General features: G+C 38.4%; 1 protein-coding gene across 1 annotated transcript in view; it reads right to left on the minus strand.

The window, feature by feature from the left end:
* NALF1 (NALCN channel auxiliary factor 1) overlaps nucleotides 1-22,603 on the minus strand; it is a 437,334-nt gene extending 414,731 nt beyond the window's left edge. The window contains exon 1 of the mRNA XM_030276918.4: nucleotides 21,167-22,603. Within this exon, the coding sequence (XP_030132778.4) occupies nucleotides 21,167-21,985 (819 nt within the window). The 5' untranslated portion in view covers nucleotides 21,986-22,603. The remainder of the gene's footprint in view (nucleotides 1-21,166) is intronic.
* Between the last annotated feature and the right edge of the window lie 2,432 nt (nucleotides 22,604-25,035).

Here is a 25,035-nt window from a genome sequence, read left to right on the forward strand (position 1 = left end):
TAATGTAGAAAACTCAATCTTTGAGAAGGAGCTTTTAACTTTTCCTGTCAATTTGCACTTGGTCCCTCAAAAATAAAGATGATATTTCTCTGTAAGCAAATTATTTTCCCTTTTTGAAGAAACTGAACTGAGAAAAAAAAACCCTGGGAGGATAATGAAAACTGATTAAATTAATAGACACTAACTAACCCTCATAAAGCCTGAAATAAACACATTTGATCTCCTAGATCCAGGAAGTTCTGGGATACCATGCTTGATCCCTGAATTAACAAAACAGAAAACAGGTTTAATGCACACAAATTTTTTTATTGAGTAAAGCCATCCATCCAGGTTTTTATATAAGATTTTCTTGCAAGCTCCATTACATAAATGTAGTATTACAGATATTACATACAGAAAGCATCACAGGGTAGTCAGTCTAAACTTTCTGTAATAACCAGTCAAGTTTCCACTTCAGAAGCAGAGATGTTTATAACATTGTTATTTTAATGAATTCTGATTGAATTCTGATCTTTTATGCAGATTCTTAATCCAGACTCAGTTTTAATGTCCTCAAGTGCATTACATTTTAAAAGTTAAAATGTGCATGAATCTTCTGTCTATTAAACAAAAACCAAAAAACAAACAAACAAAAAGAAGTGATAGGCATTTTTCCAAAACAGCTATTCCCTGGTTTCCTTTTGGACACAGGGAGCTCATTAATTATGCTTTTAATGCTAATTTTCTTGATTAAATGGGAAAAAAAAATTTAGAAAAGTAGTTGTTGTGTAGAGAGAACACATACTTCTCAAAAAGGTAGTTAACCCTTTTCACTAATGCTCATTCAAAATGTCTTATTTAGCTTGATCTTAATGCCAGCCACAAGCAAAACTATGAGTTACTGTTGCTTTTTCTTGCTGATGATCTCAAGGAACTGAGTCAACTGCTAGTGATTACCAGCACATGGGAACATCTTGTACGTGGAAACATCTTACAGCCAGGACAGACAGAGCAAAACATATCCAATTTTATGGGGGGAAACCACAAGGGATTATTTTAAGCCAGTTGTTTGCTTTCCTTTCATGGAGTGCTAAATGAACATGCCCCAAAGCATGTTCCAGAGGACCTCACCTGAAATGCTATGTCCACAGAATGTCATCTTCAAGGAAGCAGCTAGTGTTTCAAAAGGCTGCAGTATGGAAACTGCCTCCACTCAATAAAGATGGTAAGTGTGCTCTTTCACTCTTTGAAGGGTGAGCTTCTGCAAGATGAGACTAGTTCTGGCAAGCAATCAATTCTCAGGGAAGTGACTATTAGAAGAAGAAAAAAATAGCCTTTGTGGGACACTTGTCTTGACTGAAATATTACTTAAAAAAATTTGAGAGCACCTTGTCTATGACAGTCTTTTGGAAAACATTTGGGTAAAAGGGTCCATATTAATACGGCCTAACTAGGTAAATGGAATTTGGTTTTTTTTTTTTCATTACAGAAATGAAGAAAACAATAATGAACCTGTTCACAAGCTGTGTGATAAAGATTTTGACCTTCAGTAAATCTTTGAAAAGGAATGATGTCTCCAAACAGTTTTCTATTGTCATAATTTTACATAGTGAGTGCAGAACTTCATTTACTATGCTGCTTAACCAGGAAAGCAAACAAATTAAGTATTTTTTTTATTATTATTATTATAATACCTTTTCAGCTTTCCATCAAGTGCATTTTTCTAGCTAAACAGAAATCAGAAATACTTTATCATAAAATCCTTTGCCCCTGAATGTACAACTGATCACATCCAAATAGAATGCAAAACCTGACATGATGTCAACTTGAAGTGAGTTGTTTACAAAATCCCTGGTACTAAGTCAGCTAAGCAGCTCGGGTTTATGTTAAAGAGATTTGCACACCACTGTCTGAATTTCTCTTCTGAGTTTTCCATCTGGAAAACTCACCTCCTGCCAGTCTATTGAGAGCATGTTCTTTCTCATGTAAAGAGACATAGGCATTGCACCTGGCTATTGCACCAGCAACATCTCTAGATAAACCACTTGTAGTGAAAACAAATTTTCTTATAGACTGTCTTTACTGTTTCTGTTGTATGTTTGGGGGGAAAAAATTGCCTCCAAAACAAAATACACTGATGCAATTTTAATGCTTTATTGTGGCTGTAAGAAGATTTTACAGAAGTATCCAGAATGACCACTGGCAAACATCAAAAAATCTGAAAAAAATATTTCATACTCAAAACCCTACATTTTTTCCTATCAAGTACAGTAAACTGTCTTAGTTTCATTGAAAAGCAGTTCTTCCTGAGTTAACTTTTTTCATGTGATAGAAATTAGATCCTAATTCATGTCCTAACTCAGTGTGAGAGTGCTTAGCATCTCTAAAAGCCAGGTCATTCCTTTTAATATCCCTTAGACACTCTTTTCTAAGACTGTCCTCTTAAGTAATTCCTACTCGAATGCTTATGAGAGTAGAACAGAGAAGGGATTCTATTCCCATCACTGTAAAACATCCCTGGAGGAGCTGAAATGTAGCCTGTATCCACTGAGCATATTTTGATGTTTGTAATATGCCCTGGTGTATGCTGGAAGACCCAGAAGAAGCTATTACTGAGGCAAAAGTTCCTCTGGGTCTTTTACTGAGTATATATATAACTTTGGTAAAGTTTCAAACCTTGTAGCTTTTAATGGCTTAAAACATTCCCTGGAGGGCATATATTGATGTAAGTATACTCAGGTGGGAATGGCTTCAAACAGGCTAGCTGTTCCACTCTTGCTCTGTCCTAAGTCCAAAATCATTAATGTAGTAGGTAGGAGAGTTTGAACAGCTACGCCACACTTTCTGTGACATAAAAGCACATTTTGTTGCTCAAAGGAGAAGGGGATTGTGCAGCATCAGAGTTCTGTATGAGGTGAAAGCAATGTCAAGACATATATGAACAAAAATAATTCAGCAGATGTGGCTGGAGTTTTTTATCAAAATACTTTTAGAATTTTTATCGTTACAAGTCATTAAAAAAATTCTCAGCAAAATCAAGTTGGAAATCTCCAAATACATAGAAAAAGACCAAATAGTTTTGAAGGCAGAGGAAGTTATTGCGACATATTTCTCATCTAAAGCCTTTCAGCTACCACTTGATGTTATTCCCACTGCTTCACTATGTTCAAGTGCCTTTGAAAATCTTCAAGGTGTGGAGGACACCGAACATAACACCATCAAATTCTCTACCTCTTAACTGGGTTCTCCAACTACCAGGCAATTATACAAATAGTGGAGAATGGCATCCCCAAGCCTACTGGGTTTTTGGAGGAGAGAGTTTTTTAAAAAACCCAAAACTGCTTGTTTCTCTGAATGAATGGGGTACAGAACCCATGCATAGTACAATGGTTTTATAAAGCAACACCTGAGAAAATGAGGCATGTGTGTGCATAGATGTTGCAACACATACAGGGAGAGAGATTTGGAAAATAAGTACTTAGAAACAGTATATCAGTAAGAATTCCCAGGATTCTTTTTGTCCAAGATTTCTCATCAGAATGTAAGTTTACCTTGTTATTCCCTTTCCAGCTACGACACTATTTCATGACCCAGGGCACATTCTGCACCCATCTTTGAGGAAAACACGTTACACTCCCTTCCAAGGGTTACAGAGCTAAAAATAAAAATAAAATAGATTAATTACACTTCAACCCAATCAGATCTTTGAACATGGAAGCCTCAAGTTACTTTGGGGAGTGCAAGAGTTGTGGATTTTCCAGTGCACCTGGCACAACGTGCTTAGGGTGTATAAGATGCATAAACAATGACTGCTACATCTGAAGAGGGAAGTGGGATGGTTAAATGAGAATATATGTAGTAACTAGGTACAAAAAATATGACCAAGAGAGTTAGGGAAACTAAACAAGATGAGAATATAGGCGAGAAAGCATATTATTTTTTACATCTCTTTTTGACTTGTACTGCTGAGGATATACCAGAGTTTCAAATAAAGAAAAGGAACATTTGATGATTGACGTATCATAAGAGGAATTGTTAGAGCAGATCAATAAACAAAAGATTGATACATCTCAAGAATGGGATATTGTTTATTCAAGACTCCCAAAGCAATTTAAGATTAAACAAAAGAACTCCACAATTATGCAGTTTCACATTGAAATCAGTTAGTGTAGTATACTGAAGCACACAGGACAACAGTGGTCGTCATGTAACTACTGAGAGAAACAGAAAGAATTCAGCTTCACACACACATATTACTGCAGAAAGAGTTGAGGAGCCAGTTAAAAGCAAAAATGCTAAGTATGTGGATCAAAGTTAGAAGCCTTAATGCTCTGTATATGTCTTTAACCTATTCATATTCTTTTGGCATGTTAATAAATAGCAGATAAGAAAGAACTGGCAGATACAAGTTTTCTGGACTCCCAAAAAGCCTTTGAGAAAGCTTCCCACAATAGGCTATTAGGGAAACCAAGTAATCACAGGATGAGAAGTAAAGCATCATCATTGACTAGAAATCAACTACAAAAAGGAGAACACAGAAGCAGAATTCATTTATTAGTGGCCACTGCTCCGGGTGGCTAAAGGTTAACAGGCGGGTGCCCTCAGGTTCTTTACAAAGGATGAAAGTGTCTAATCTATTTATTAATCATCCGGAAATGGGACTAACAATAAGATGGAAATGTTTACAACAGACACAACAAGTCTTAGATTAATTAAGGCCAAAACAGGCCAAGGAGCTTTTAGGTTGCTTAAAAGAGATAAGTGAAAGGGGAAACAATGGCATATGGAATGCAGCGCTGCCAAGCCTAATAGAAGCACAGGGGAAAGAACCATATGAAATACTTCATCTAGAATTAAAAACCCAGTATGACCACTGAAGGGGGGAAAGACCCTCTTGATAAGTACAGATCAATAAAAATACTTCTCTGGCACCAATCACAATCTAAAACAAATATATTTTTGAAAAAGAGAAGAGAAAGGGGAGAGTACTGGTATAAAGGCTACAAAGGCTGATATTTATTTTTTTAGGGGTGAAGCCTGGCACTTTTAAATTAAGAGGTTAAAAAGAATAAATAATTACATTTAGAACATAAGTAAATTATTACTTAACTCTCTTCATAAGATAAAGAATTCAGCAAAACTGAAAATAGCATATTTAAAACTGAGAATTGTTTTTCATTATTATTTAAATCAAAGATATAGAACTCCACATTTGATGTTGCCAAGTTGAAATATAACACCATTTTAATGAAGGACTTTGATTTTTCTGTGGATTTATACATAAATGTTCCTCACAGTACTCTGTTCAGTACAGTAAGCCAGAATCAAACCAACACAAACAATAAATGAAAAATCCAGCTACCTCTGCAGTTATCATCTTCTATTTCATAGGCACACAGCTTATACTTATCCCAACTTCTATACATCATAAACCACTCTTTTCAGCTGCAAGTCTTCAGTCATGGATAGTCATATTTTATTCCTCCTTTCAGAAAATTGTCCTTCTTAGTACAGAATATTACCTCATCAAAGATCCACAGTCAAACTTATCAGGAGAGGTTGGTTTGGCAGATAGCTTAAGGAGGGAAGAAAGAGAAAAAAAGAGAAAAAGCTGGGTAGTGATGAAGAATACATAGAAAAGGCTGGGTAGTGATGGACAATAACAGGAAAAGGATAGCTAAATCCTAAAAGATGTTTTCAGTTGTCATCTTTACCACTGGTGGGCACAAGCTGGAAATGTAATTAGGACAATCCTGGCTACATCAACCCAGGAAATGTGGCCTGTACCAGTGTTCCTTTAGATAATTAAAGCAACAGTAATGTGTGAAACAGTGTCTACCAGAGGCAGCTGCTAATAGCAGAATCTTAATGAATGAACACTTGATGCATGCATCCTTTTTGCCAGGAATCACAGGTAACACCCACACTGTAATGTGTTAGAGATGTAGAAAACTCCTGTATTTCTGCAGATGTACAGACATTCTCATTTATATGGACAATATACAAATAAAATCCTTCTCTGTCAAACAAGAAACTGCACTTAAATACCTTCATCAGTCAGTAGCCATTAATACAGCCCAAAAACTGTATGTGAAAGGACCAAATAGGCAACATATCCCTCCACTAGTATTTCAATATATTCAAAATTATATTTTCCTGGGTTTGATTACTGGTTTAGATATACCTATTTCGTATAATTCTTAGAAATATAATCATCTCCTTCTACCATAGTCTCAACTTCAATCTAATAGTTTGCCCCTAGATATAAAAAAAAATAATAAATTACAGGAGCTACACAAAAAAAGTCAGTAAGAACTATAGGAACAGAAATCTTTACTCAATTTTTAAAAAGAACCAACAGATTTAATGCATGCAACATCAAGGACCATATTTTGATGAAATGTTGGTATAATTGCTACACATTTAGAGAAAATCATGACTTTGAAAACTATTCTTACTACCTTTGTAACTAATTTTTTTCTCTAACAGTAAGACACCCCTTCATGTATGAAAATGTACTAATACAAAAGAATATGGAAAATTATTTTATTGAATTATAAGCAAGATAAATTGACTACTGCCCAATATAAATTAAGAAGAAACTTTGCAAACTAACAAACAGTTTTCTGGTCTGGTGTAAATATCATTTTACCTTCAAAGCTTATTCCCAGAGCAGATCACTGGACACTGTAGTATATCAGTTCCTACAGCCTGCTTGCCAAACACGCACTCTTCAATTTTGTCATTCTTCAGTATCAGCTCCTTCAGGCTTCAGGGCAAAGCAACATGAGTATAACCTGAGATACATTTGACTGAAGTCTTATGTGAATACGTTTTCTATCTACTCTTATTTTGACCTTAGCTAACCATCTGCAGTTTTGGCTGTCTGCCACTCTGCTTTTCCTGCTGGCTGGGCAATGTCTTGTCTCTGCTGCATGGTCTTCCTTGTAGCTCATTGTCAGGTCAGTAGCATCTGGTGGTACAGAAAGTGCTGATCACCTGGCAGGTATTCTCCTCATGTTTTGATCAATAATGCACACTGATATTATTATAGCCAATTATTTGTTTATCCATTATTGCTACCATAGTATATCAGTGTTCTTGCCTCCTTTTATCCCTACTCACGTTTCAAGCTTGAGGAAAAGGTAAGAAAACTCCCTGATAGTTACCAAAGGCTAAAAATGTTAGAAAAAACCCAGATCATCAGAAATATTGTAACTATTAGAATATGACCTCTAGAAGAACTAATTTTCTTTCTACAATTCCTTAAATTTACTTAAACTCAATAAATGGCATGAATTGTCAGGATTCAAGAGCAATGAGCTGTGATTACTGGGCATATTGCAATAAAAATACCTAAATAATACAAACTGGAAAGGTAGTAGTTCCCTGTATACAAACAGCAAATATTCTATCAGCAGAGAAATGTTCTTTCAATGTTCTATTTTCTTATGAACTGTGCAGTACTTTCTAATCCTTCAAAGAAAAAAGCTTTACTCTGTGAAGAAAAATAATATCAATCCATCGCATAGACACACCTTCATCTTGTATGCTGAAGAAACCCAAAGAAAATTAAGTCTTCACATGTATATAGAAATTGAAATAATTAAAAAAGAAAATCAGCTACTTAGGCTTTCCTGCATAACTGTCAGTTCCATAGCTATCTAAAATCTAGTCTGAACACTGCATCATAATATTTTTTTTTATTTTAGCAGGAAACAAGAAAATACATTAAAACATAGTGAGGGCAGTATTAAATGAAGACTGGACAGACTAGTTTCACTGCTGCCAATTTCCCTCACAAATGTTTTTCCTTTTCAAGATTATTTAGATATTTTTGCACCGTTCTGAAACAAAAAACTCTAGAATTGCCATAATGAAGCTCTGACAGTTCTGTTCAGCCTTATGTCTGTGTGTTGGGAAGGTGCTGTGAAATCCACAGTGAGGACAGAGGCAGACCCAAAATGCAGCAGAGCTGCAGTGGCTCTGCTGCACAGAGGCTTGGCAGATGTAGGGAAAGCACAGAGCAAAAATCTGCATCACCTTCATAGGCATGCCAACAGAAGATAAAAGAAAAAAGAAATAAAAAGGGATAATACATGATCACTACTGCCATGATCATCTAGAGCTAGGTGCAGTGAATCATTTCAGCAATTTGGCTCAGGGCTTTGAGATGCAGGCCTAAAAAAATTGCTGAGATACTTTGGGAATTATCTCCAGGTTGAATTTCAACCTCTTTAACTATAACTACATGAATATTAACAGGGAGTGTGGCTCTGCAGAGACACTCTGTAAACTGAAAGTGTGCCAAGAGCATGGTAACCACATTACATGTGTTTTGTGGATTTTGCTTTGGGCTAATCCTAGTCCTTTTTAGAGACTGAACATCCCTTAGTGCTTGCAGCTCATTATAGATGCACTTCTTGGGCACCTGTCTGCCTTTGCTTTCAGCAGACAGCAATCCAGCCTGTGTGGTGAATCAAGGGGCAGTAAGAGTGGCAGTAGGAATGAGTGGAAAGTTTCCAAAGCACACCTCAGACCTGAACTGAAATTCTGATGGAGACAGCCTGAGAGCAGCTGCCTGTACACAGTTCAGGCACTTGTGATTTGTTACAGACTCTGTAAGAAATAAATAGTTGCCTTTTAACTCTATTAAGACACAAAGTCAAGAACAAAGTGTGAAGCAGGACCAGCAATATCCTTTGAGCAATGTCACAGTTGCATCTCAGGGTGCACCTGCATACTATGGGCTCCTGCACTGCTGAATGACTGTAATACTTGAATTCTCTAGTAGTGCTTTACTTGCAGGGGAAAAAAAGCTCTAAAGGGTTCAGGTCTTTTGCTTCTCTTTCAAATATATCATAAAATCATTTCAAGCATCTCTGTATTCATATATACTTTACCCTCTACTCAGGAGTATAATTTTAGATGAACCCTAAAAAAAAAAAAAAAAAGCAGCCTACTGATATTTACAGCTATCACATTCCTTCGTATGAGCGACTGATCTTCACTACCAGCTAAGATTTGAGTGAAACTCTGAGATGCAAATATTTTCTGCAAGCTGAAAAACATATCTCCTCCTCCTGCAGATCTAAACAACTATAAAAGAGGACAAAGATCTCTTCCATCCAAAACTTCCATTGGCTGTCTTCAAATCAGACCTATATTAAAAACTATTGAACACAAAACCCAAAAAAATATGCCGTAAGTATTTCCTTTCATATCATAATTTAAAGAGGACTGTTTCTGTAGCAATTAGAAAGAAACAAAACTCCAGAAACTCAAAAAACTTTAAAAAAATATTTGGGAGGTCACTGTTATTCATGTTTATATTGCACAAGCTAACATCATTCTGCCCTTTAAAATATAAAAATCACATTATACAACAGTAATAAAAACCTGATCTCCCAGATAATCACAGTGATCAAAATATGCTGGTCTTAAAAAAAAACCCCACATATATGCAGAACAATAAACTTTGTTGTAATGTGCAAATAGAGAAGCAGAAAAAAAAATCTAAAATATTCCACAAAGGGTCTCTACAAATGCACTGTGAAGACCAATGTAAGACAGGGTTAGTGGGCATCCCAACAATATACGCATTTGTATTCTACTTCTACTGCAGAACCTTTCTGAAGTATTGATGAAAAAAAGAAAATACCCTAAGAAATTTACACTTCCACACAGAAAACAAGCAAATCCTGAAAAAAGATTTAGAAACAATTTCTAGATTTTCCTGTACTTCCTAATTTTCCATAATTCATGACTTTTCAGATTTCCATAGGACTCTACCTCAGGACTGTCTTAGTATCTACAGAATGCTTGATCCTACATCAATAATTTCCTTTTTCCACTTCCTTTAAGACAAATACATACACACACACACACACACACACACACATGTGTACGTATCAAACATGTAATTTTTATTTAAGATGTCATTGTTAAAATTACTAACCTTTTTATGAGTGTTGAAGTGTACCACAGAGCAAAACTTCCATTACTTTATCAATTCTTCAACTTACACTTAAATTTTTAGCTGTATTTATGCCAGCATAAATAGAGAGTGTCTTTGCACCAATCAAAGCATCTTCTCTGGATTTAAACTATTAACGCTACTGATCATCATCTCTCCCTTTAACCCTGATGAATGACCTACACCCTTGGCTGAAAAAGGCAAATAATTTTACTTTGTTTTCTTCAAGGTTTTCCTCTCCCTGAATTGCTGAACAACTTAAACTCATAATATTTTTCTACAGCAGTGTCTGAAAAATCAATAGAATAAAAGAACACAATCAAGACCAAGTAAAACAACAAAGGGGAAAAAAACATCAATCTAACAACAACAACAAATTAGTAATATCAGTCAAAGACAGGAAAATGAGCATTTAAAGCACTCTGAATATTGTTTTTTGTAGCAAGGTGTGTAAAGCAAATCTATCTGAGTCAAACTGTCCTTCTGAATTCGTATATTTCAGTTTTAAACATATCATGTTCCTCCTCTCAAAACAGCATTACATTCAAGTAAAGCCATTTATTTCAATGGAGTTAGTCCTGGTTTATGTCGTTGTGGATTGCTGACTAAAGAAAATTGGCCTAAATTTACAAATGAAAATAAAATAATATTTTAAATTCATATCTGTCATACAGAGATTGGCTTGCAGTACATTTTCTCTGCTCTGGTCCCAGGAATTAATCTCAGTACCTAGATTTTAAAAAGCTGTTGTTACATCAATGATTTAATTTCATTAAATTCATAGTGAGGTTGCAAGAAAAAATGTGCATTTATAAGATTCAGCTATAACAATTATGAGATTTAAATAGAGACAAAAGAAACCATAATGCACTTCTAACTGAATTGGAATATAAAACAGGAAGCCTCATTTCCTGAACTCCAGTGCTATACTATATCTTGTTAGCTAAACTCGGCTTATAATAGGGGTCATTTCCCCAAGGATTGTTATATCATAAAGATAAATTTTTAAAAAATAAAAATACAAAAATTGTTTCTGTTTTCAATATAATTTGGTTAATGCTTCAAATGTACCTTGTTCAGAAACTCCTACTTCTTCATAATACTGGTCCAAGTTCTGTCATTTTCTCTGTAGAAATATTACATCAAGACTTTAACTCCAGAGCAGAACAGGACTGGAAATTAACATCTCTCATCTCTGGATGCATGAAGAATTTTAAAAGTCATCCCAGAGGACCTTGGCTATGTTTTTGACTTACTTTCCTTTTTAAGTGCAGAACCTCAAGCTAGTGGAATCTAATCCTCATATATCCTCAGCCCTGGCCCTGCTCCAGGGCACAACTTCTTAGTTCTAGGCAGGCAGCACGTGCTGGGCCATCCCCACATGCAGGATACTGTGAGCTTCCCATATTTGTTCCCTTCTTCAAAAAGAAAACCTTGCTTGCAATAAACCCAGTCTCTCATTAAAGCACTGTACCAAAATATTTACAGCTTAAACATAGTACGAAAGAAAAACATTAAAGGATAGGTTAATACCTCTAGAGGTATAAAACTTGCAATATCCCAAAATAGATGCATTTGGGATATTATACTAAATAATAAAAAAGGCTAGTAAATAAGGTTCTGATGACATGGATCTTTTTCCACTGATTACACTGATTTCCTGGCTTTAATAGGGCCAGAATCAATGCAGACACTGAGAAACCACCAGAAACTTGCTGAAGCTCTTTACTAACAATCAGTATTCTAAATAGATGTTACAATAATACTTCTCTTCAATCCCTTCAGAGATTTTAATCTTTACCAAAGCATGGATCTAGGATTTCTTGTAGATGTTTTAATTATAAAGATTACAATTGGCATACATAATTTTATTGCCATTGTTTTGATAATATATGCTGGAATTTATAGTTCTCTTATATTTTAAAAATTATTTACTTTTGAAGAGTGATGTGCTATACCAGACGTCACCACAGTTCTAAGTTGTTTAATACACAGGAAATTTAACTTGCAGTTATGAAGTATGTCTTCATTATCCTAAAGCCCTTCTATACAGAAATCCAGTTTCGACAAATATATATGAAAGCAATGTTAAAGTATTCATACAAAATTCACATGTAATTTTTGTGATACATTTTCAAATATATATACTTGCATTTTTTATTCTCAATATAAATAGTCTAAAAACAAATTGGACTTTTCATTTGCCATTTAGTTGTTGTTCTACAAGCTGGGTTTTATTTTAAAGAACATCTGGTTTTTTAACCCAGTGTGTATGTATACAAATACAAAAATTTATCTCAGCAGAGATGATTTTAATGCCTTTGAAAATGTAACTTTACCAGTGGAAAAATACCCCTCTGAATGAAGTTATACTAGTAAAATATTATAATTTCTTGATGCACGAGCACAACAAATCAACTAATATGAGTTAAGAATACACTTTCCACACTATCAAAAGCTTCTCCATCTGGTATGCTGTTCATCATGAAAAAAAAACTTTACATTAATAAATTTTTATATTTATCATCTTACATTAATTGTCTATTACTACACACAGAGGTCTCTGAGATATGTAATTAACTTAATATAAACTTTAAGGTATTTAAGAGTTGCTCAAGTTCTCCCTTGAAATCCAAGTATTTATCTAAATAAATGAGACTAATACAATTTTTTTTGAGAAGAACCTGTAAGTGTAACCCCCTACCCTAAATACAGAAAGCAAGCCAAGCAATGTAGAGCAAAATTCTCCTAAAAGATTTAATAAAATGAGAAAAATATTTTTTCAAAGTATCTCATCTTTTCCCCATCTGCTTAATAAAGAATGTCCTCTGATTCTGAATTGCCAGTATCTTTAAAATGTAATAAAAGTACTTCATTATTATGCTTAACAGAGATGAAGTCTGTTGACAGGCCCAAGATACCATTTACATAAGTGTTCAGGCAAATTGAAGGCAACATCTAATCTAACATGCAGAGGATCAACAAGAATTAAACATGTATTTAAAAAGCACTCTAGATATCATACTTCCTCCGTGGAAAATATCTCCTAAAAGCTGCAATATATTGCACATTCCAAAATGCAAACAATTTCCTTTTTTTCCCTTTAAAAAATTTTATAATGTATATATTTGAAAATATAATGCCTGAATAATGAAATTACCTAAATCACAACATTTTAAAAAATCATTAAAATGCCAATATCATATACCAAAAGTGAAAATTTGGACCTTTTTTTAAATTTGTGATCTTTCTGGGACTCCATTTCCTTCTAATTACGCTAAAGTAATTTAAAACATCCACAATGACTCCCAAGCTGCTGAGAACTTCTAAAAACCTAGACTGAAACATATTGTTTGTTGGTAACTTCAGATCATCTTTACTGTTGTTTTCAATCATGAGGTTTTCTCCTAAAGACGAAGCATCTGAATCAGCTCTCAGAATCAATATGTATTAAAGGTGAACACTTGCATCGGGCTCTCAAAGACACTTCAAAGGACCAAAATATTCATATATAACTGCTGAGCTTTGTCACTTCAGCATTTATCATCACCATTCATCCCAACAACTTTGTTGAATTCAATCAGTGCTTCAAAGTGTCATACCAGATTGTTCCATAAAGGCTTTAGGCCAATCTTATATCAAACACAGCTTTCAACACATGTCTATAGGTTTTTTTTGAAGGAGAGGAGACAAGATGAGATGAAGCGTGGAGAGTATCAAGCGTTGATCAGCTTCACTTCAGAGCCACTTACATCGTGCCCTATTCTTTTTGTCATTATGGACTGGTAGCTAGTAGGATACAGCCCTTCAGTGTGCATGTTCTAAAGGAGACATTCACATATTTCATATACTTATCCTGTTTGCAAACAAGGTCAGTTCACAAATCCATAAAGCAATCTGGTCTTTATATTTTTAACATATCTCCAAATTAATCAAATCTCTCTACAAGCCAGAATATGTCTCCAGTGCCACACTACATTTGTATTCATCCAACTGATTGATGTTGTAAATGAAATCAAGCTCACAGACATTCTCACTTAGAGATGTTTGCTCTACAGTTCTGACAAGAGAAAAGTACAGTGAAAATTACTTAGAAAAGTACATTATGCTTACTGTAACGAAGTGGCATAAGTGTGTTTCTTGACTGAGGGAGTTTAGGTAGTCTTGGGAGTTTCCTCTGATTTGGACTAAGGGAAGAAATTCTCATACATAGACACTCCACTCCCTCAAAAAATCCACCATCCTTGTAAAGAGAGAAGGGAGAATAAGAGAAATAATCTCTAGCAGATCTACCTGCAAAAATGTCTATTATGAAGATGACTTACAATTGTTATTGTCTAGTTTCTCAACAGAAATAACAACTGGGAAAGTCATATGTAGAAGATTCTGGTCTTCTCTCTCAAAAAAAAGTGATAAAAAGGCAGTTATGTCATACAAGGCTTTTTCCTGTTCTCATCCCTAAGAAGCAGATTACATAGCTCACAGATTCTTCAGCAACGGAATATAGATATCCTAGCAGCGAAATAGAATTGTGATTTCACTAGGTTGGTGTAAGACAGCACAAGTAGCAGGACTTTACAAACTTTTTCAGAGCTAAATTTTGCATATGAACATAATTTCATCCAAACTTAATTTTTATACCAAAATCACTTTGTTAGAATTCATCTGACTTTTGAAGTCAACAGTGGGTGGAAGTGTTTGTATCTGACATAAAATGGCAACACGACCTCTTTAGAGACAACAGACATAAAATAAGTATTTTAGGGCATAATCCATCTGTCCTATTTTAGATATCCACTTCATTGTGAACTGACTTAGACTCTAGAATTACCTATGTATCTCCACTGACTAAAAGAGAATCTTAACTTTACATTTTTTGTGAATATCCATAATGGATATCTAGCTTTGTTTTTTCTTTTTGTCATATGGATTACTTTATTTTTCTGTCTTCTGGGGTCTTATGACTGATATTTATCAAAAAGTAATATTTAAGAATTCAGTTTCTAAGTTATTTTTCCCTTTTAGGCAGTTCAGAATTCTAAATACATTATGGATCTTAGTGCGAGACTGAAGTTATAAATTACTAAGTATAGATCAAATGACTTTTAGGCAGGATAAGTGATATAACTATAATTTGCATTTTGATTACCTTTCTCAGAAGAACCAGAAATGAAGAAGCAAGATTTTCATGGTCTCTGCAAGGTGCACATGAAGCACACTGCTTGTAAAGAGCAGTAAGTAAGCAGTAAGTACACTGCATGTAAAGAGAACAAATGAACAAACTGAAATTGAGGGCAGAGCCATGAGGTCCCAAACTATGACATTAATACCATGAAACATTAAATGGTGGTTACTGATTAGAGTGGAACCAACTTCAACTATGCTGTGCTAGGAATCTGCAGCCCTTTTTTTTTCCTAAATAAGGAAATCTATACCTGTTGACACTATGAATGGGATGAGTATCTCAACGATCAACTAGATGCAAACTTTTAAAGGTTATGTGGGGTTAATGCACTTCTGGAAAGAACACCCTGGGGAATTTCTCTTTTAGGAGTGAAGAAATCTGACCCCGATCCAGTAAAGCATTTAGGCAATTGAATGACCACAAGCATGTGCACAGTCTTCCCTGAGTGCAGTACCATTCATCTAGCTCAAAATAGGAGACTGAGACTGACTGCTGCATCAGGATTCTAGGCCAAAATACAAATCCCTTAGCACATAGTCAGTGTTGCTTCTTGCATTATACCAATACTACAAGAAGAGTTATACTAAATTCATCCATACATTTGCCTTAAATTAGTTTTGAAAAATAATTCAACCTATAATTCAACCTTTATTTTTTAAAAAAATCACCAGAACAAATAACATCAAAAATCATAAAACTGTGAAAACATCAATTTACACAGTCACATCAGTTTCACAGCATTTTATACCAAAGTGTAAAAAATTAAATATTATGTATTTTTTTAAGTACAGCATAGTATTCATTTTTTAAAAAGAGCTTTAAAAGAATAATTATATTTCAACAGATTCAGAAAAGGCACTAATTCAGTAATTAATGTGGGGATTTTTCTTTTTTGTATTAGGCCACAAGTACAGATCTTCAAAGTTTAGTTTGTATGGGTTTCTTCTGATTAGTTTAGCTATTACTCTTTCATAGAACTATCCTTATATAAATATGTGATTAAGATGTGCAACTGAAATATCTAACTTTGTGGCAGATGCTGCTCTATGTGATCTTTTGTAACTGAAGGGTTCTTTTATCATTTGAGCTTTTGGGTTTGTATCTCTCATCTGCTCTTTTCTGCCATCTTAACAGGGATTTTAAATCAAAACCTAATTAGACTACATATGCTGTTTAGGAAAAAGTTCTTAGGAAAGTAATGATTCATATAGGCTTTGATATTTCCAGATAACATCTAAGAAGAAATGTGATTTTAATTGTTTTAAATAACTTCCAATCACCCTCTTACTCAAATAAAAGTAGTTGAGCACAGTTATTTGATCAAAAAAAATTCTTCAGTAACAGAAATTCCAACTCCATATTCCTATCAACGATACCATCTGTGCTTAATGATGAAAGCCTTTATTGACACACATTTTTCAGCTAAGTAATATTACAACTCAGGTATTCTGTGTCATATTTTTGATACCAATACCATAATCCTCAAATCAGAAGTTATCAAATGATAATTAATTCCTGAAAAACAAAAATCTGTGTGTACATGTAGAGCACCTAGGATGTCAGCCGAAGTTTGCTTTTTAGCAATGTTGATACAAGAAGAGTTGGTATCTTTTTTATTTTTCCTCTATGATTTTCTATGAGGGACAATGAATTCTTTTAATGTTATTTTAATTATAATTCACTTACTTGAATTATATATTTCAATATTTTAACTAGTGCTAAGAAAGCCCACATTTCAAACACTCTCAACTTGCACTAGTTTACGGAAACCTGTGTCAAAAATGATGACTGGTATCTTGTTCAAACATTAATAAATACATTTGCCAGGAAAGCCCTGGCCTCTGATACTTAATCACAAAGATGTAAGCTCCATCTTCAAAAAAAAAAAAAAAAAAGGAAAAATATTAAAATTTTTTACATTTTTATGTCCCACTTAGTTATTTGACCCAATTATTAATCAGAAGTAGCCAGAATTTTCTTCTATTCCATAGAGCAATTGCCTGCTGCCTTAAGAATAAAAACTTGAGTATTTCCCCTGATAGAAGGCTGACAAGTCATAATGAGAAACTGTGTCTTCCAACGTCAAGCCAATATAGTTTCTGTTAATTGTCTGAATACTGTGCTGTGACATACTGCATATAAAAATTATTTTCTGGAAACCAAGAAATTATACATATTTCCAAGACAAATCCCTGCAAAAATAACCACAAATTTATAATAGGCAATAACAAGATTTCATAAGCATCTTTTAAAAATCTGAATTAAATTTCAAACAGAAAAACAGAAGTGTAAATCCAGACTTCCAGTTACTCTGTTACTTTAGTGATTCAGTAAAGCTACAGCAATTTGCTTCAACAGCTAGTTGAATATGTAATAAATTCAAATATTTCTCTTACTGTTGAGCCATTACTAATATGTGACTATCATGGAAACAATATATAGAGACATGAGACTTTAAGAAGAGTTTATAAGAAATAAGTTGGAGACATTTATAGTGAGACAACACTGATATCCCAGGCTTCTAAACAACACATAAAGTCTACTTACATGCAAACAATATAAAAGGCATATGCATATTCATTGATACCACCAAAAATAGTTGTTTTCTAAATGTTAAATATTGTCAGCATTGTCTACAAAATTTTCGAAAACCCCAATGCAACTCAATAGAAGTTTGATGGTAAGACCTTAATTACAGGACAGTACAGTTAAAAAAAAAAAAAACAAACAAAAAAGCATGAGTATACTTATATATTAAAATTGAAACTCACCACATAGAATAGCTAAATGTGATCTGTAAGTCAAACAACTCCTCCTGTCTACAAACTTCTGCAATATAAAGCAATTAATTTAAAATATTCTTCAGAGACAGGAGACATGTAGTAGAAGACAGAATGTTTCCAAAGTATAGTTCATCTTCTTCTGGTTTCAGATGAAAGAATGAAAACAATAAAGTCTGAAGTTTATGCCCATGCATCAGAGGCATTTCTGATATGTATTGTTATCACCAAGAGTACTTTCTGGAAAGGCATAACTTGGTGAGAAACCTATCCTACTCTTCACACTTTACTGTGCAAACTGACTGAGTTGAGGATGGTGTATGGTGTTGGGGTGAACTGGGGAAAGTGGAAGCAACACCCAATTGCAAGTTCATGCTTGACTGCTATTCAGAGTAAATTTTATTATTGTTTACCATCAGCTATAATTGGTCAACTGGATGAAAATATCTCTTTTTCTGTGAACAAAGCTGCCCTCCAAGAGTGCAAAAGACATCTTAATATAAATAGACTAGCTAACAAGCCTTTCACTGTATTGAGCCAAGGGTTACATACATGGTTATTGAGTAAAGGCAGTATTTTTAGAACTTTGTTTAAGAGAAAAAGCAGGTCACCATATAAGCCATGACACCCACCAAATAATGTGTAACCTAAACCACACAGCTATATGTCAACTTATTTTCTATTCTGATGCTTTACCTAGGAATTAGCTAAATATCCAACATGCAAAAAAATTAATATTTACTTACACACACACATGCACACACGCACACACACACACACAAAAAAAAAAAAAAAAAGGAAAAAGAAAACAAGTCCTGATTGAGTTTTATAATCGAAATATGTATAAAGCACAAGAAATCACAGCAGAAATATTGCAACAGCCACAAAGTATTCAAGTTTCAAGTTTCACCTCTCCACTCTCCAGGGCAGCCCATGCACAAGCACACGAACACACACGTCAGACCACTGAACGTGCCATCCACTTGGCTCTTGCAACCACCCGCACGAATCAAAAGGCTCCAGAGGGACCCAGAAACACCAAACCAGGGCACGGGGGCAGAGAGCCGCATCTCCTCTGCCTGACCTCGGGCTGTGCGTGCGATGTCTTGCAGAACCTTGGACAGCGGTCTCCTGGCCCTCCTCTCAGTGCACCACAGCCCAGCTCAGCCCAGCTCAGCCCAGCCCAGCCCCGCGGCTCACCCACTGCGCTTGCTACCCGCACTGGATGGGCATCTACACTGCCCACCAGAACACCTGGAGAAATGGAAAACAGACTAAGTTGAAGTTGCTCCCATGGTTTGGGTTTTTTTCCCTTTCCCCTTCTGAAATATCTTTCATTTTTAACACAGATTGGTTGGCCAAATTCTCAAAACATAAAGCAATATCATCTGGCACTCAGAACCACAGAAATGTAGGTCACTGGCATCTGTCTTGTTCATTAAAGTTTCACACAATCATTTTTTATGTCAACAACTTTTTCTCTATCATTATAAAAGTATTTCTCCTTTTTGGGTGTGTGAAGGGAAAATCATTAAACAGCATAAATTTGCTCTTCTGTTCATTTTCAACACCTTTTACACCTTGATATTCTGTAGACCAACTGAGAACTTTGTGGTAAAGTTCGGTCAAACTAAACTGTGATACCAAAAAATCACCTTAAGCATGTAAATACTGATCGTTTGGCATCATGGAATAGTAGGTCAATTTCTAATTACAGAGCTACTGAAATGACAGAGATTTCCTCACAGCAATAGATATCTATTTACGTTTATATTTTTTACTTTTTTACTTTTCCAATTCACTCTGAAAATAAATATGTTTACATTATCAGTAACTGAATACATAGCATATATGCAATGAGGGTGTACACACACAGCATGCAATCTAAAAATAGTTGAGTCAACATTTCTGGTGATTCTACCTTACTTTTGTCAGGTTTAGAAAGAAAAAATAAATATGGCAACTTTCCTACCATTATCCGATTAGATAGCAGGTTATTTCAGCTTAAGGGACTCTGGATCCATTTTTGTGGCAAATATATGCACAAATGATACTAAGCTATTGGTGAATGGGATTGTTTAGGCAGAGGCTGCTACCATTAAATGATTTCAGAAGGCCCTGCTAAAGTTACAGAGCGTAGAGGTACTGCCAGGCCTCCTATTTAGAGCAGCAATTCGTGTGCATGGTTGTGTTCCACTGCTAAAGCAGAATTTGGTTCAGACTGGTTAGTGCTACAGTAGTTGAGATAACCTAGTTCAGGGCAGAAATATTCACCTCCTACCAAGTACTCAAGAAGGGGGAGAAAGCATGCAGTTAGCTATTTTAGGCACCGAGAGTAACTCTTTCTTCTGCCCTGTCTTGAGAGATAGGCCAACTAATCTTGTGTGAAAGTACAGAGAAAGCAACATCTACAAAAGCCAAAGTGGGACCCTCTGCCTTCTAACAAAGGCAAAGAAAAGCCTCTGGATGTCTCTGAGCCGTCACCAGCGGCACCAAAGGAAACAGCCGGGGCTTATCAAAACGCTGTCACCATCACTTCCCAAGGAAGGGCCACTGCGGTGCCCATCAACAGACACTCTTGTCCTCCAGCTTTCCCCAGCTCCACAGATTTTGGCAGAGCGCCTGCAAATACTGTCCCGCTCCCTCTCCCGAGGAGGCCCGGCGCCGCACCGCTCCGCCGCCGTCCAGCACCGCCACCTCCGGGCCGAGCGCCCGACCGAACCTACCCGGAGCCTGCGGTGCGCGCCCCCGGCCCCGCGGGGGGACGGACCGCCCGTGCCCGGTCACCGCGGCCACCCGCGCCCCGAGGGCCGGCGGCCAGGGCAGCGCCGTCGGGCAGCCCCGACCCCGGTCGCCGCTCCGAGCCCCGCTCATTGTCATGCAGACCCTGTCGCTGCCTGCCGCCAAGTCGCATCCCAGCCCGCTGGAAGCCGGCAGCCCAGTCGGAGCCAATCGCATATTCATGAGGAGGGGGAAATCCAGCGCTACGCTCCCAGAGGACCGAGGATCGCTTCTTTTTGCGTTTTCTCAAGCTTCCCCCTCTCTCTCACTCTCTTTTAATAATGCGCTAAGGGGGGCATCCCGGCCGATACCCTCCGCAGCATCGCCTGCACCGTGAGAACCGCGGCCGCCGGCGCCAGGGGCAGAGACCGAAGCAGGCACAACAGGGTCCACGGCAGCCACAACAGCCGAGGGAGGCACGCCAGCCCGACAGCCGGGGACAGGAAACACAGCAGGGGCTCCTACCTTACAATCCTCAGGACACGATTTCACCGAGTACTCATCCGACTGTAAATATTTCTGAAGCATAACCTCAAACTCTTCGTATTTCTCCTGAGCGTGCTGGTCGTAGCGCTGGTAAGCCTGGACGCACTGGCTGCAGGAGCCTTCCCCCTTCAGCACCACATCCAGACTGCAGTTCAAAGTGTCCGGATTGGACAATCCGGCGAACAACTCCCAAAGTGTATAGGAATTACAAAAGGAAAGGTAAAAATCCGTCAGGTCCCAGCCGGGCGCCGGGCTCTGCCCCGTGCCCCGCGGTCGCCCCGACCCCCCTCGCCGCTGGCACACCGCCTCCGCGTCGCCCACGCTGAAGCACTGCCCGGACGAGGAGCCCGGGGGGGGGCACGTCTCCAGGGGCCTGGCGGTGGAGTTCCCCAGGAAAGCAGCCTTGCCGTGCCGGGGCTCGGTGCCGTTGGTGCGGCTGCCGCGGCTGCCGCCGCCGCTGCTGCCGGGGGAGGGCGGGAGGGAGGGCGAGGGGGGGGCCAGGAGCCGGGGCGCGGGGGGCGCCGGCTCCCCCATGCCCGCCAATAGCTCCGGCTCCGTGGGCTCCGGCTTCTCGGGTGGCGGCTGCTCCTTCTCTCCGGTCCCCGTGAATTTGGCCTCGGCGCAGAACCACAAGTGATCAGAGAGCAGGACCGTGAAAAACAAGAGCGATGCCAGGGACAGTCGCCATTTCTGAGCCCTCTCTGAATCCGTGAAGGGTTTCTCGTTCTCCCGGGGTGCGAACCAGATTTTTAAGCCGTCATCATACTGCCGACTACACATCCAAGCACCCCTGGTCATATTTTGGGAACGCACAGCCCTGGCCGACTCCACCGTGAGGGCTCCTTTGCCAGTGTCACCACAATATGCATTGACTTAAAAGATTGGGGGGATTTTCTTGCCTGCCTTCCCTTCTCTCGCTCGCTTGCTCTCCCTCTCTCTCTCTTCCACTCTCCCCCTTTCGTCCTCTTTTTTTTTTTTTTTCTTTCTCTTTTTCTTTCTTTCTTCTCTCTTCCTTTTCTTCCTCCGAGATATTGTTGGTTTTCGCCGGTGACTCTGCCTTGGTCTCACCACACGAAACAGCCCCAGTCCATCCAACGCGGAGTGCCGTGGAGAAGATAAGAGCAATAACGCAGAGAGAGGAGGAGGAGGGAGAGGAGATGGTGGTGGTGGTGGTGGTAGTGGTGGAGGTGGTGGTGGTGGAGGTGGTGGTGGTAGTGGTGGTGATAGTTGGTGGTGGCGGGGCTGCGCGACTGGTCCTTTCCCCCTCTCACCCAGGCATGGTCAGATCGCAGCTCCCCATCTCCCTCCTGAGAAAAGCCCACTGCGCCCGGACAACCGCATGCCGCGTCCCCCGCTGCCGACGGACGGCTACGGGAGAGCTGCTCGCCTCCTCTTCCTCCCTGCCGCCGCTGCTCCTCTTCCTCAGCCCCGAGCCGCGGCACAGATGCCTGCACCGCTGTCTCAGTCTATTTCTTCTCTCCCCGCTCCGCTCTAACTGGAGAGACGCTGCTGCAGGGCTCCCGGAGCGCTGCCGAGGATGCTGAAGAGGAGGAGGAGGAAGAGGAAGAGGAGGAGGAGGCTGCCGGGGCCGCCGCCGCTGCTGGTGACAATGGGCTGCGGCTGCCGCCGCTGCTGCCGCCGGGCGCGGTGTCCCCGGGCGCACGGGGCGGAACTGCCTGGCTGGGGGCCCCCGATGGGCACAGGCATCTTGGGCCCCTGGGCTAAGTTGCCGCCATCTTCGTCCTGGAGAAACACTTTTTTGGGGGGAGCTCTGCCTTTTGCGTCATCTCCTCCCGCGCCGAGATCGCTCTATCCTGGCGCATTGGCAGCAGCAGCAACTCTGCCTCCTCCTGCCTGAGGAGGAGGAGGTGGGAGATGCACTGGGGACCACATGGACCCTCCAAAGGGTTTCCTCGATGTAACTCTTTCTACTCATCTCACCGAGGGGACTGCTCAGTACTACTGTCCAGCCCTCTCTCCTTCAGGGTCTCCTTCCCTTTGTGGCCGTGGAACATCATGTCCTCGCAGGATGGTGGCTGGAGAGGTCTGTCTCCGTGTCTGTCCTTGTCACAGCAAATCACAAATGGCATATGACACTATGGGCTCTGCATCCTGACCAGTTTTGGCCACACAGTAAAATGTCTGAGCATAGATGCCTGTCTCTCAATCAGAGCTGTAAAGCAAAACAACCATAAACCCCAAGCTGTTTCCTCAAGAGAAGTTTTGCAAAACCCTGGTTCAGCCCATGAGCTGCCTGTCTGTGTGTTGCCCTGTTTAGATATCACTTCTTAGAGAGAAAGACAGAGGGGCCAGGCTAAGTCCTCCTTCTAGGATGATGAAATCACCTGGGGTGATGATTTCCACTTGGGCCCGGCCAGAGACCCAAACACCTTCTGTCCCCCAACCATGGAGGTCTCTTACTCAAACAAACATGCTCTTTGGACACTCCTATGTGTCTCTAATTACCTTCTTCTGGTTTACTTATGCACCTTAATGTAATAGCAAAACAACTTGGATCCCACACATAAGAGAAGAGAAGGTGCCAGTTAGAGGTTGAATACTAACAGATGAAGACATGTGTTCACCTCAACACATCAGGTATCCTATCTGGCCATAGGATAACCAAGATGTGCATTTTAATTTCTCCATTGGACTGGCAGAAGGTTTAGAAACATATTTTTCCTTGTTCCAGAGGCTTTCTCTATCCTGAGGAACTGATAATTTCCCTTGGAAAAGGTGTGCAGTATACCACAAAAGTGGCTTTGCCCCAATTTTTTGATTAAAGATAGATGTTTGTCTTAACAAACATGGTCTGTAAGCTAATATAGATTGCTGATGGTTCTTGAATTCAGCTTCAGAAACTGTAGTGGGAAAACACCTGAGACTAAACTATATCAGAGGAGAACAAGACTTGTACCCTATTTGACTGCAGCTGTCATTAACAGAAGGGTGATCTTACCAAGGAATGTGCTGGAATTTCTGTCACTTTGAGCAGTAAATCAAGGCTGGATGTTTTTCAAAAGGAGATCCTAAACTTCAAACAGAAGATGCAGACCTGAGGTATGAATTCCTGAGAGAGGTTCTATGCCCTGTGTTGTGCTGGAGGTCAAAGAACATTATCATAATGGTCTCATCTGGCCTTACAGGACCTATGAGTCAAATACAATGGCAAGCAGAAATTATCTGTGGATTTCATTTTGATAGGGTATTTAAAGACACAGAAATAAATGTTAATATTGTAAGGAAAGGTCTACAGTACTTAAATAAGAATGTGCCTTTGCAATTTTCAGTCAATCATCTCACACTGTCTGCTAATGGTACATTATTAATTTTGCTCTTGGAGCTTTGATTGAAATTATTTGACATACTGGCTTTTGTACTGAATTTGACTTTTTGCAATGCTTTCTGTTTTGGGACAAGGCTGTGACCAAGCTTTTGAAAAGCACTCAGGACAACTTTAGTACTCTAAAATGCAACATCATTTATTTAATTATCTTTTTGCTAGTTTGATTACATATTTCTTGTTAGAATAAAGAGACTGAAGCAGAAATACAGGGGAAAAGGAAAAAAGAAAAAAGAAAAAAACAAGAAAAAAGAAAAAAAAAAGAAAAAAGAAAAAAGAAAAAAAGAAAAAAAAAGAAAAAAGAAAAAAGAAAACAAACCAAAAATAACTGGGATAAGCAACAGATTCCTGACATCGGGTATGAGATTTTTCAAAATGTGCTCTACTGAGATATGTTGCAGTGACTGTAAAATTATTCTGTGCTTGACAGACAAACATGAGGTGAAGAAAGTTTGCTTTAGAGTTCACACCTGGCAACGAGGCTTAATATATATATTTTTTTTTA

Source organism: Taeniopygia guttata, chromosome 1, assembly GCF_048771995.1.
Source record: "Taeniopygia guttata chromosome 1, bTaeGut7.mat, whole genome shotgun sequence".
In the NCBI taxonomy this organism is placed as follows: Eukaryota; Metazoa; Chordata; class Aves; order Passeriformes; family Estrildidae; genus Taeniopygia; species Taeniopygia guttata.